At 37.2% G+C, this 12,781-nt stretch overlaps 1 protein-coding gene across 6 annotated transcripts in view; it reads left to right on the top strand.

Moving 5' to 3' along the window:
- Window positions 1–12,781, top strand: part of NBEA (neurobeachin) — a 764,716-nt gene that overhangs the window by 177,183 nt on the left and 574,752 nt on the right. For all 6 annotated transcript variants that reach the window (XM_043991721.1, XM_043991715.1, XM_043991718.1 and 3 more), the window contains exons 17-18: window positions 929–1,021; window positions 11,904–12,012. In XM_043991721.1, coding sequence (XP_043847656.1) covers window positions 929–1,021; window positions 11,904–12,012 — 202 coding nt within the window. The remainder of the gene's footprint in view (window positions 1–928; window positions 1,022–11,903; window positions 12,013–12,781) is intronic.

Genomic DNA, 12,781 nt, shown 5'->3' with positions numbered 1-12,781 from the left:
CTTGTTTGGGTGAGGGCAAGGGTAGTGAAGATAAGAGGAAAGATAGCACCAGTTGGAGAATATTCTTAAGCAGAACAAAATTCCTCAGCTCAAAGAGGGAGTTAAAAGGAAGAAGAAAAAGAAGAGAGTATCTTAAAATTGTGATGTGAATGAACAGAACTTGTTCTTAATATGATAAAATATTTTTGTACTGTAAGAAATGATGAAAGATATGGTTTCAGAAAGTCCCAATGGTATGTACTGAAGCATATTGAAGTGAGTAGAAACAGGAGAACAATTTATACAAAGACAACATTATAATGAAAACAATTTTGCATGACTTAAGAACTCTAATCAAAGCAGTGATCAGTTAGGTTTCCAGAAAACTTATGATAAAGCATGTTTTCTGCTTCCTGAGAGAGAGGTGACTTAGCTCATAGTTCAAAAAGGTATTTTTGAACATTGTAATTGCATGGCTTTGTTGTGCTTGACTATACTTGTTATGAGGTTGGATTTTCTTTTTAACCTTTTTTTTTTTTTACTTGGGGTAGTGTAGCGGGGAGAAGTGTTAGCAGTTGTGATGTAAAGAAAAGAGATCATTGAAACATTTTTTTAAAAAATACACAGAAAGGAGTTCAGAAGTCAGCAAAGATAGCAGGATAATTTGAAAAGTAACATGTGGGCTTTATTATATACTTAAGAAAAACAAGTGGCATGAAATTGAGATTCAAGAGTATTTGGAAATGCTCTTGGTGTTTACATTAATTTAGAATTAAAAATACTAAAGATATGCTAATGCAAATACCCATTGTCATAATTTCTATGATTATAGAAATATTGAGTGACATTTCATATTTTTCTGTTTCTTCTTAAGAAGCAGATACTAAGGAAATATTTGTTTTTGTTATTAGCAAATAACTAATGATATGAATATTTTGTTTCTTCTTAGAGTGATCTACAAATTATTGGCTTCCAAAAGCGAAAGTATTTGGGTTCAGGCTCTGAAAGTATTAGGATACTTTCTCAAGCACTTGGGTCACAAGTAAGTTAATTACTTTTTAAAACAAATTATAGGAACATCAAGTAGACATAGTTCTATGTTTTGCTTTTTTAATGCCAACATTGGTTTTATAAAATGAGTTGAAGGAGTACATCAGAAGCAACATAGTAACTACTATGTGTGAAGTGAAAGTAATTGTAATGATTTTAAAATTAGACTGATTAAGCTTCTAATTTTAAGGGTCATTGGTATTTAAAATATTTTTAAATTCTCATGTTTATTTCTAATGATAAAATGTTTTACCATTCTATTGAAATATCTTTCTTTTAGGGTACTGATAAACTTTATGTCACTAAATCAAAAGAGCTTTTGTCAGACTTCATTAATTGAATTCTCCTTCTCCCCTACCTTTCTGTAGCATTTGACACAGCTGATAACCCCTTCCTAATACCTTTATTTCCCCTTCATGGTCTTGACTGTCTACTCCCTTCCCCTTACATCCCCCTTGTAGTATCTTTTCGACCATTCCTTTGTCACTTTTGCTTTTCCTTTTCCAGTGCCTCATTCCTCCAAGGTTCTATTCTTGGATCTCTTCTCTTCCCTCTCCATACTCTCTTCCATGTTAGTCTCTGTTACCATAACTTTGATAATCACCTCTATCAAGATGTTTGTCAAGTCTGTATTTTTCCACTCAACTTTTCTCCAGAACTCTATTGTCTTATTTTTATTTGGCTGTTGAACACATCTACCTGAATAATTAGTTGATACTTCATATTTAATATATATGAACTGGAATAATCCTTAAAACTGTCACTTCCACCCATACACTCAGACTTTCTCTTGTTCTTCATATTCTACTAGTTGCAAAGTCTTGTTAGTCCTTTGACTACAGTATCTTACTTCTGCCCTTTCCTTTTAATTCCTGCTGTTCTCTAACAACTTTCCTCCCTTTTTGCCTAGATTTTAGTTATAACTTGATAACTGTCCTTCCTGATTCCAAGCCAGACATTTTTTAATCCTTCCTTTAAAAAATTGCCCAAGTAATTATCCTAATGAGTAACTCTGATCATGTTCTTCTTCTCCTTTAAAAACTTCATTGGGTCCTATCAAACCCTAAACTACTAGGTTTCCCATATCTGGTTCTGGTCAGACTCCAACTTATTTTATTCCACTCTTTTTTCCATTTTCTATTCCTGAGGTTGTTCTAAACCATGTCTCTTCAAAATCCTTTGCCACCATTTCCCTCCCTCCCTTTCAGCAAAAGGACATCTTTTCTTTCTTCCTTGAGAATATAGAGGCAATCCCTTTTACCTTATTCTCCCCTATTTTGCCCCTCAAAATACCCATGCCTCATTCTGAACTCTCTAGATATGGCTATAGCACCTGCAAGAGCAGTTGAAAGACTGTATCGCCATAGGGTATTGCTTACTAGCATAATGGCTGCAGGCATGGGACTTGAAAAACTATCCAGAAAGAGGTGTTTATCAATTATGTTAGAAGCTGCAATGAAAAATGCAGAGCAGTTTGGTCATTGAGCAGAGCAGGAGCATTCCTCAACTTTAGTTATGTGAACAAGGCAGTGGAGCAGACAGAAGTGATGTCAGCAGTGAATTCTGTGGAGGAACTATCAAATGTTCATTTGGTAAAATGAGACAAAGTAGACTACTACTCATACATCCACAGGTGGGACAGCCCAGCACCAACAAAAGGCTGCCAAGAGAACAACTCCCTCTGCTGGCAGGGCCAAGTAGCCAAATTGTTACCAGCCTGGGATTATAGCCCTTTGTGAAAGTTGCCCTTACCGGAATTCAAGAGAGCTTTTGATCAGGCAGCTTCCTTTCCAAAGGCTGACAAAGGAGATTTTCTCAGGACTTCAAAATACTTGGAATTCCAAATTGATGCTAGGAGTGCCCTTCAAGAGGCTAGTGAAGCACATCTGGTGTCACAATTATGCCCAAAGATATTGAATTGGCTCACATGATACGGGGGGGGGGGGGGAAGAGTTTAAGTGAAGGCAATTTTATAATTTTTTTGTAGTAAATTCTATAAAATGCTTTGGTTTTAATTCGTGATCTTTTTTGGTAAGCAGTTGTTTATAATATGTTGCGTCTATAGTAATATCATTCTGTCTTTTACTCAGGATAAATGGAAAATGTGACTGTTTACAGACTTCAGTGAGTGATATGAGTGAGCATTGTTGCTCAAGAGTGATAAGTTGTTAATATGAAGAAGGAATGGGTGATATTTCTTGTTTCTCATGATGTATGTTTCTGTATGTTAATGGCTTGTTGGGTAACTAAAATCATAAGATACTAGAATTTATATAAATCTATACAGGATCCTTTTACAATCTATTGAAGACCAAGAAAAAAAAAAAAGTTCATGCCACCAAAGTCTTTGGCACTGTTAAATGGTTCAACATTAGAAACCGATACGATTTATTATCATTGGAAGTGACATTAAAGAAGAGTCATTACCATTTGCTTTGTCACTGCACGCTAAAGACCATGGGATGTTTCTACATGACTTGTATCTGAAACCTTCCATATGAGTTGTTTCTCCTATTATAATGAGTTCATTGAGAGCAGGGATTGTCTGGTTTTTTATTTGTATCTCTAGTGCCTGGCACAGTGCTGTGTTCATAGTAAGTGCTTAATAAATCATTCATTCATTCATTCATTCATTCATTCATTCATTCATTCTCATATCCCTCTACTCCTCATTCTCCATTTACATGGCTACCACTATAGCACCGGTCCTCATCAACTGTCACACTCAGATGGTTGCCATGGTCTCCTGACTGCTTTCCTTGTGTCTAGGCTCTACTCACTCTCTCCACTCTGTGGAGGTCACCTACTTGTTACAGATCTAATACTTTGAATATACTAGGAGTGGTGCTAAATAATGCAAAGCTAGAAGAAAGAATCAAATTGAAAAAGATATAGCATGCAGTTAAAAACAGCTTTATGTGAAATAGAGAAACAGGGAGGAGGAAAAGGATTTCCTGGCTTCCATTAGGACTCAGTCAAGATTTGATAACCTAGATTGAGAGACCGAACAAAATATAGTGCAAAATCAGTCAGGTGGTGTTGCTTATAAATCTTCATCATAAAGGTAAGAATATATTCTGGGTGGCTAGAGACCACAGACCTTACCACTTGTGCTTACCTTTTTTCCTCATTCAAATTAATTTGTAGCTAAGCCCAAGAGGATCTTAGGTCTATGCAAGAGTAGCTAGCCATAATTAGATTATTATCTGTTAACAGAAGGCTTTCATCTGGAAAGCAGAAATTGGGGATGAAAAGAAAAGAGTTAATCATAGCCATAATATACCCTTCCTGACTTTTGTTAGCTTTATATGGTGGTTGTGACTAAAGAGAGAGGGGTCTTTTTTTGCTTATCGGGGAGAAATTCTAGACATCATATTCGGATGACTGGACGTGAAGGTTTGTCTGATCCAACAGATAGTAGCAGGGAGCAAAACCTAGCTGAGAAATGTGTCAGCATGTGCCAAGTCTAGGAGAGCCCAGGGAACAATGCAGAGAACTAGCACCCGGTAAAGATTAACCAATGATGTTCTTGGCCTGCCATGTTTGATGGAGAAAAATCTAATTTGTCTTCTAGATGATAGTTCTTCAATTGCTTGAACATAGCTGTTATGTCCCCCAACTACTTCATCTCTTCAAGTTGAATATCACTAGTTCCTTGGATCTCATATGTCATTAACCCTTGTCTGGATGCTTTTTAGCTTATTATTGCCTTTCTTAAAAGGCAATGCCCTGAACTCAACATGTGTGAGTGTGCCAAATGTCATTTTACAGTGGCAGAAAACAATGGAATTGTCATTGACCTAGTTCTGAGCACAGTGTTTTGTTTTGTTTTTACCATTTTTATTTAAAGTTTTGAGTTCCAAATTCTGTCCCTTTCCTTACCCCTCCCTGAGGCAGTAAGCAATCAAATGTAGGTTATACATGGAGCACAGTGTTCTCTTAATATGGACTCAGATCACATTAGCCTTCTAAGGCTGCTATATCACACTTAGAGTCAGTCCACTCTTAAGGTTATAGTCTTCTAGAACCTATAGGTGTTATTTGGAGAAATTGTTTTCTAGCTATGCCTCCTTTTTACTTAGGAAGGTGAATTTTTGAAGTCAAGTGTATAACTACATTTTTTTTCCCTAATTAAATGTAGTTTTATTAGATTTGGCCTAATGTTCTAGACCTGTCAAAATCTCTTTTCTAATCTTGCCTCTGTCATTCAGTGTTTTAGCTAAGCCCTCCACAACAACAGGTCTGTCTTTCTGTGCACTGAAGTATAAGATATATTATTCCTGTTTTCCTAAAAGTCTTTTAAGTGCTGTATCTGCTTCTTAATCCAGGATTCTTAAACAGAGGCCTATGAAGTTGGTTTTTAAAATTATTTTGATAACTGAATTTTATACTAATTAGTTTTCTTTGAAATCCCATATATTTTATTTAAAAACATTATTTTGAAAAAGGGATTCTGTTGCATTCACCAGACTGTCAAAGAGGTCTGTCATAAAAAAGGCTATAAATCCTTGCTTTATCTTTTCCCCCTGTGTTTACTTGCTCAGTTATCCTAAAAGCCTTCTCATCATAGTACTGCTAACTAGCTATGGCATCTTCTGTAAGTTATTTCACTTCTCAAACTCTTCCCAACCACAAGGTGTGAATCCCCCAAGACTATTCTAGAGATTTTCTTCTTTCTACATTTTTTTCTCATTTTCTCCCATGGATTCAGTTATCTCTAAGCTCTGTGTGTGTGTGTGTGTGTGTGTGTGTGTGTGTGTGTGTGTGTGTGTGTTTATGCATACATAAAATGCATATCTTTATCTATATCTATGCATGTGTGGGTTGTCTTCTCTCTTGAATTCCAGTCTCGAATTACCATCTAATTCTGCACATCTTAACTTTGGTGTACACAGATTTTAAATTCAGCATGGTGAAAATGAAACTTATTTTCCTCAAACATAGTTTTTTAAACTTTCACACTTTTTGGTAAACTTTACCATTCTTCTAGACCCTATGTTCACAGCCTTGAAATAATCCTTGACTCCTTCCTCTTCTTCAACTTCCAATTTGTAGTAAATTTTCAAGTCTTATTGATTCTACCTTCAGAAAAATCTCTTGCATTGTTTTCCTACTGATATAGCCTCTACCCTAGTTTACCCCCTCTTTAGCTCTCAGCTGGATGATTTTAATGGCATCTTAATTGGCCTCCCAATCTCTAATCTTTCTTTTCCAATACATCTATCCTATAACTTGCTAATTGATTTTCCTGAAACACATATTTGACCATGGAAAAATTTTCATTGGCTTCCCTTTGTTTTCCTCTAGAATTTGCTAGCTCCTCATCTAGCAGCCCTCCACAACGTAACCTGGCTCCCACCTACTTTTCTAGTTTTACTTAATATTTTTCCTCTTTATCCAATCTGTGGTACATTAAAAACATCTTACTAGCTGTTTCCTATCTAACATTCTGTCTACTTGTATGCATTTGCACAAGTGGTTACTCATGTCTGGATGCTCTCTGTCTTCACGTATACCTTCTAGAATCTTTAGCTTCCTTCCATACACAATTCACGTGACATATCTCTGTGAGACCCCTTCTTATTCCATCGCCCAAACCCAATTACTAGCACTTTTCTTCTTGAAATTACATTATATAAATGCTGGATTTACTTGTGAAGATAGCATATCACTCCAGAAGAATATAAGCATTTTGGTGGCAGGGATTGTTTCATTTCTTATTTTGTATCCCCAGAACCTAACACAGTGCTTAATAAATATTTGTTGAATTAAATAGTACAGTACTTATAGGAAGAAGGGATTTTTGTTTTCCTGTTTCTTTTCCCCAGAGGAAAAACCTGTTTAAAATACTCTGAGATTAGCCCCTGATTATTAGAAATGCCTCCTATTTATATTTAGCCATTTAGGATCACCTAGATTTTACATTATAGTTAAAAGTAATAATAGTTTTCTTAAAATATCAAGCCTTGTTATGTCAAGAAATTTTACTATTCTCAAGCATTCCCAGTACTTAGGGTATTGGTCAGACCACTAGGGTGAAATCTTGTGAACTCATCTTGGTTTCTCCTAACCCAGGGAAACAAGTCAGTCACTTGATCAATAAGCATTTTATATGCTTACTATATGCCAGGCATTTGCGCTGAATGCTGGGCGTTGAAAGAAAAGAGAAAAATATTTTATTTCCCATAAGAAGTCCATATTCTACTAGAGCTAGAAGCCACTTGCAAATCTCAACTGCATCTAACTTAAAGAACCAAAAGCCACTGCTTGGCAACATCAGAGCTTTGTTTACTGAAAGATACCACAGTCAATTAGCTAGTGGTGCAGTGGGTGCCCAGAGTCAAGTATGGACAACTTGAGTAATGTAGTTAAATAAAGTGTGGGCACTGAAAGCTACCTGGGTTGAATCAGTACTGGTATGCCAATAAACAATATAAAACCTCAGTACAAAGAGTCAGTCTCAAAACCTCAAAATCTTAAAAGAACAAAGCATAGCACAAGTGTTTTCTTTCTGCTGGTTCCTCTGGTATCCACTTCCCATGTTATTTTTGTAACTTTGTTGTGTCGACAAGATATACCAATCAGAGTCCACACTAGGGTTGTATCCTGTTTTGGTATGCATCTTATATAATACAGCCTTATTAATTCAAATTAATTGATATTAAGGTTAATTACAGTTGCTGAAAAATCTAACAGAATAAAAAGGCAAAATTATTTTCTAGAAAAGGTTTGATATAAGCTTTTTGTTTCTTTGTTTGGGTTTTTTTGGTGGGGCAATGAGGGTTAAGTGACTTGTCCAGGGTCATACAGCTAGTAAATGTCAAGTGTCTGAGGTCGGATTTGAACTCAGGTCCTCCTGAATCCAGGGCCTATGCTTTACCCACTGTGCCACCTAGCTGCCCCCAATGTAAGCTTTTTTTAGGTATCAGTTAAATAATTGTTTTCTCTGTTTATCGTTTATGTAATACTATATAGTAGAGTAAAACTTTTTGGGGGGGAGGGGGCAATAAGGGTTAAGTGACTTGCCCAGGGTCACTCAGTTAGTAAGTGTCAAGTGTCTGAGGCCAGATTTGAATTCAGGTCTTCCTGAATCTAGGGCTGGTTCTTTATCCACTGCGCTACCTCGCTGCCCCCTAGAGTAAAAATTTTTTTAAAATACTGTACATTATATTATAGCTGGGAAAATGTGAGTATTGTTTCTCTCATAGCACTTAGTAGGGTAGATTGCATATACTAAAGAGTTAATTGACTCAGAGGTAAGCCTATTTGTGCTGTAGTTGAAGTCTTCAAAGCTCATGCCATCTCTTGTATTGGCAATTATCCACCAAAATAAGGTTTGCACAAAGATCTCAGAACTGAGAAGAGATGGATTTCTTTCTCTGTTTCCTTAATTTGTATTCAGAGTATTACTTTTATTTCTTAAAAGAAAGATTGGAGGGATTCTGTCTGTAGTATCAGATTTTGTGACTAGTTAAGAATAAGTTACGGGGGGCAGCTAAGTGGTGCAGTGGATAGAGCACTGGCCCTGGATTCAGAAGGACCTGAGTTCAAATGCGGCCTCAGACACTTGACACTTACTAGCTGTGTGACCTTGAGCAAGTCACTTAACCCTTATTGCCCTGCCCCAAACAAACAAACAACAACAACAAAAATGAATGAGTTTGGGGAAGGTAGGAGGTGCGGTGGATAGAGCACAGGCCCTGTAGTCAGAAGGACCTGAGTTCAAATCTGGCCTCAGACACTTGACAGATATTAGTTCTGTTACCCTGGGCAAGTTACTTAACCTAAATTGCCTCACAAAAAGAAAACAAACAAAAGAATGAGTTTGATTACCCTTTGCTGCTTCTTTGGACTTTTTCCCTGCCACTCAGAATTATTGCTAAATTTGCTATGGTATCTCCTTTCTTTCATTTAAATCCCCAGCCACTGTAATTATTCAGAAAGACTTTCACCTCTGTTATAGCAAGTAGGGCACCTTCCAATAATTCCACTCTATGTTCCCCCTAACTTTTAGTGGAAAGGAATTTTCTGAACTATCCTGGGGAAAAAGAAATCTACCAATTAAAGGGTCTTAAGTTATTTTCCCTGTTTGTATTGAGCCCACTGAGTGACCAGGAGCCTGGAAGCCCCATGTGACTCCTTTCACAGTGGAGTGAACAAGGTAAGGCATTGAGAAGGTCAATTGGAGCTGTATCTATAAGCAGTCCATTGTTATCAGATAAGTCTTTCTGGAAGTCAGAACCAAGAAATAGCTTTACTGGAGAAAACTTGCCTCTTCTTGGATTAGCACTGATTTGTTGAGGACATGATTTGGGTTTTTTTTGTTTGTTTTTTGCGGGGCCGGGCAATGAGGGTTAAGTGACTTGCCCAGGGTCACACAACTAGTAAGTGTCAAGTGTCCGAGGCTGGATTTGAACTCAGGTCCTCCTGAATCCAGAGCTGGTGCTTTTATCTACTGTGCCACCTAGCTGCTCCCTGAGGACATGACTTTTGAGAGATGGCACACCCAGCTGTGAGAGACAAGTAGCATAAGCATTACAAAAAGCATGGTGATAAAATGATTATTTCAGGAGCTCATTCCAGTTTTCAGCTTTGCTATCTGCTTGAGCATGGTGCAAGAGATGGAAAATCAAGCAGTAGGTCTAATCTCTGACTTTTTAGTGAACTGGGGCCTCTGATCAGAAGCACAAGTGATGGAGGAGGTCCATAAGGAAGGGCAGGATTTGTTTTGTGGAAAATGTAATAGTTGTTGTCATGGTGGGAAATTTGAATGGCCTTCCAGTGCCATAACCTGAATGGGTACCAGCAGGGACAAGGACAAACCATTTGCCCTGAAATGTAATGGGGGGAGGGGGCAACATTACTAATTTGCCAGTTGTAAAGTTGGAAGGTATTCAAGATTATGCTGGTTTTTCAGAGGTGGGCATTTTGATTAGCATAAGGAACATAATTGGACAAAAGTATTTTCCTCATCTTTTGTTAGGGGATGCATATAACCTCTGCACCTACAACAACATGACATCACTCCCCCTTATCCAAACTGATTATTTAACCAGTCACTCAACCTCTGCTATTCTCATAAAGGTATCACCCTGTTTATTCTGTTCAGAGGAGAGTATATGATGTCTTTGATGTGCAGTGACATGTTCCATAAACAACTGTATATGTGGGAAGCATCCTTCATTCCTTCATTGAGCCTTTTCCCTAAGGGCTCTTCTTTCCAAGCTCTAAACTATTTGGCTAGACATGTAGCCACTGCCCAGGAATCAGTATAGATGACATTCTTGTCTGCCACATTTTCTTAAGGCCCTCTCACCTACCAACTTAGCTTTTTTGGAGCACTTGCCATGACTTCCATCACTCAGAATATCCTGTTAGCAGATTAATGTCTGCTAAAGCAGCCCAGCTTCATCTGCCTCTTGCAATTGATAGAACCATTGATAACCAGGCAAAACAATGTTTCTCAGGAGACATATCCTCATAGGCCAGAGCCTGTTGATGTCATTGAGGAGTTAGACAATTGGGTTTTGAACTTGGTGCCTCAGTCTCTTGCATCTTCCAACTCATAATGGGTAACTCTGGGCAAAGGTTGATGGTATAATCTTAAATCATCCAGTAAGTAGCAACTAGAGCCCAGCAGTAGGAGAGTATCTTCATTTCAAAAGTGTTTTGTCAAGTGACTGCTTAAAAAAGTTTGCAACTCTATAAACCTAATGGTCATTTGGTTTGGCTGCTTCTAAGTACCTACCAAAGGTTCCATCTTGTTTGATCTTTGTGAATAGACCTCTAATAATGCGGATCCCACAAGATCTGAAAGGCCCAGAGGGAGAAACTGCTGAATGGCCTTCTTTAGGTCTTTCAGTGCCATGTCTTGTTCTGGGTCCCCCTTGAAAGAGTTAGACTTGTACGAGAGTTGGTGAATGGGGACCATCAGGATACATAAATAGTAAATATGATTGCTTAAGAACCAGTAATGTCCTATAAGTTTTTCTGCTTCCTTTTTAGATTGTGGGAGATCCAGTGTCAATAATTTATTCCAAACTATGTCCAAAATCATCTGGATACTTACTACCCACTGTTTTCCTCAAAATTTGGCTAAATGCACTGGACTCCGAATTTTCTTGGGGTCATTTTCCCCACTTTGTGTTCTTGAGGTGGGCCATCTTCTGGTTTAGGAGCTCTGGCAACATTGTGTCATTAGTATATTAGTATACCACAGTGCCCTGAGGAAGGGAAGGCTCTCCCAGACCTCTGATCCCTACATTGTGGCAGTTTGAGGGTGACTTTAGGTAGCTCTGAGGAAGGATGATGAAGGTATATTGGACTCCTTCCCAGGTGAAAGCAAACTACTCCTAACTAGTCTCAACCATAAAAATAATGGGGGAAAAGCATCAGAAAAAAGCATCTATAACCTATACCACTCACCCTCACCCTGGGTTACCACATTGATAGAATTACCGTAGAATGGGCTCCATTGTAGAATAGGGGCACCATAGATATGCAATGTTTCATATCAGACTTTTTTGTATGCTGGTTACTCTTATTGAATTTCTTATTTCTACATGGCTCTTTTAAAATATTTGACTGTATGTGCTACCTCTCTAGAAAGAATTAGAAATGTAAGTGATATGAAAATATAGTGCTAAAAGTTATTTTAAAAATTAATTCTGGAGTATTAAAGCCATTAGTTAGTATTTAAATAGTTAAATAGTAGTGTGAACTTTTGATGACATTTTTTCCATTAAAATTTTAATTTGTGTACATGCACTTTTTATGAGTATCTCAGGCAGGTACACATTTGTTTGTAGATGTCTTTTTTCCCATTGTTTTATGATCAGAGAATCAATTGTGTTGTGGTTTTGTTTCCTCTGTAGGAGAAAAGTTGAAATTATGCACACCCACAGTCTTTTTACTCTTCTTGGAGAGAGATTGATGCTGCATACAAATACTGTGACTGTTACTACATACAACACACTTTATGAGGTAAAAGAAAAATAATAGATAAAAACATATGGATAATCTTTTTTAATCTTAACAAATTTATGAATGCCTTTGAGTTTGTTTTGTATAATTTCATATTCATAGGATTCAACAACAAATTAATTGACCATTTATTAAGCATTAGTTGTATCTAATTCACTGTCTATGTTTGTGCTGGGGAATATATCATAGACTTTACTTTCCTTAAATTTAAGCAAATTTAAAGTCTAATGGGAGAAAACACATACAGAGACAATTATGATTCAAAGGAAAAGTGAAGCCAAAGTGCTGTGAGAAGTTTGAAGAATTGAAGATCTTTTTCATCTGCAGGAATTTAGGAATGTTCCATGGAAGAGATGGTGTTTGAAGCATCTTTGAATGAAATAAGGGACACAAAAGGATGAAGACAAGGAGAATCTGTTTCTAGCAGCTTATTCAAAGCCACATAAATAGGAAAGGGCTAGATGAAAGTAGTCCCATTTGTCTAAAATATATAGACAAATGGACTCTATGAGGCAAGTACAGAAAAGTAGTCAGGAACACATTTAGGGAGGACTTGGATATTGGAATCAGGAGTTTATTCAGTTAGGTGGTGAGTAGCTACTAAAGGTTTTTGAATAGAGAAGTAGCTTGTTCAAAGTGGTACATTAAACAGTGTTGTGAAGAATGGATTCGGGATGAGATAGATTATTTGTCTAAGTGACAGATATAAAAGCCTTAAAAAACAGTTGTGGTGGAAAATAAGAGTAAGAGACAGAATCAATACTGCAGA

The sequence above is a fragment of the Dromiciops gliroides genome, chromosome 3 (assembly GCF_019393635.1).
Source record: "Dromiciops gliroides isolate mDroGli1 chromosome 3, mDroGli1.pri, whole genome shotgun sequence".
In the NCBI taxonomy this organism is placed as follows: Eukaryota; Metazoa; Chordata; class Mammalia; order Microbiotheria; family Microbiotheriidae; genus Dromiciops; species Dromiciops gliroides.
This window is presented reverse-complemented; position numbering and strand designations above follow the sequence as displayed.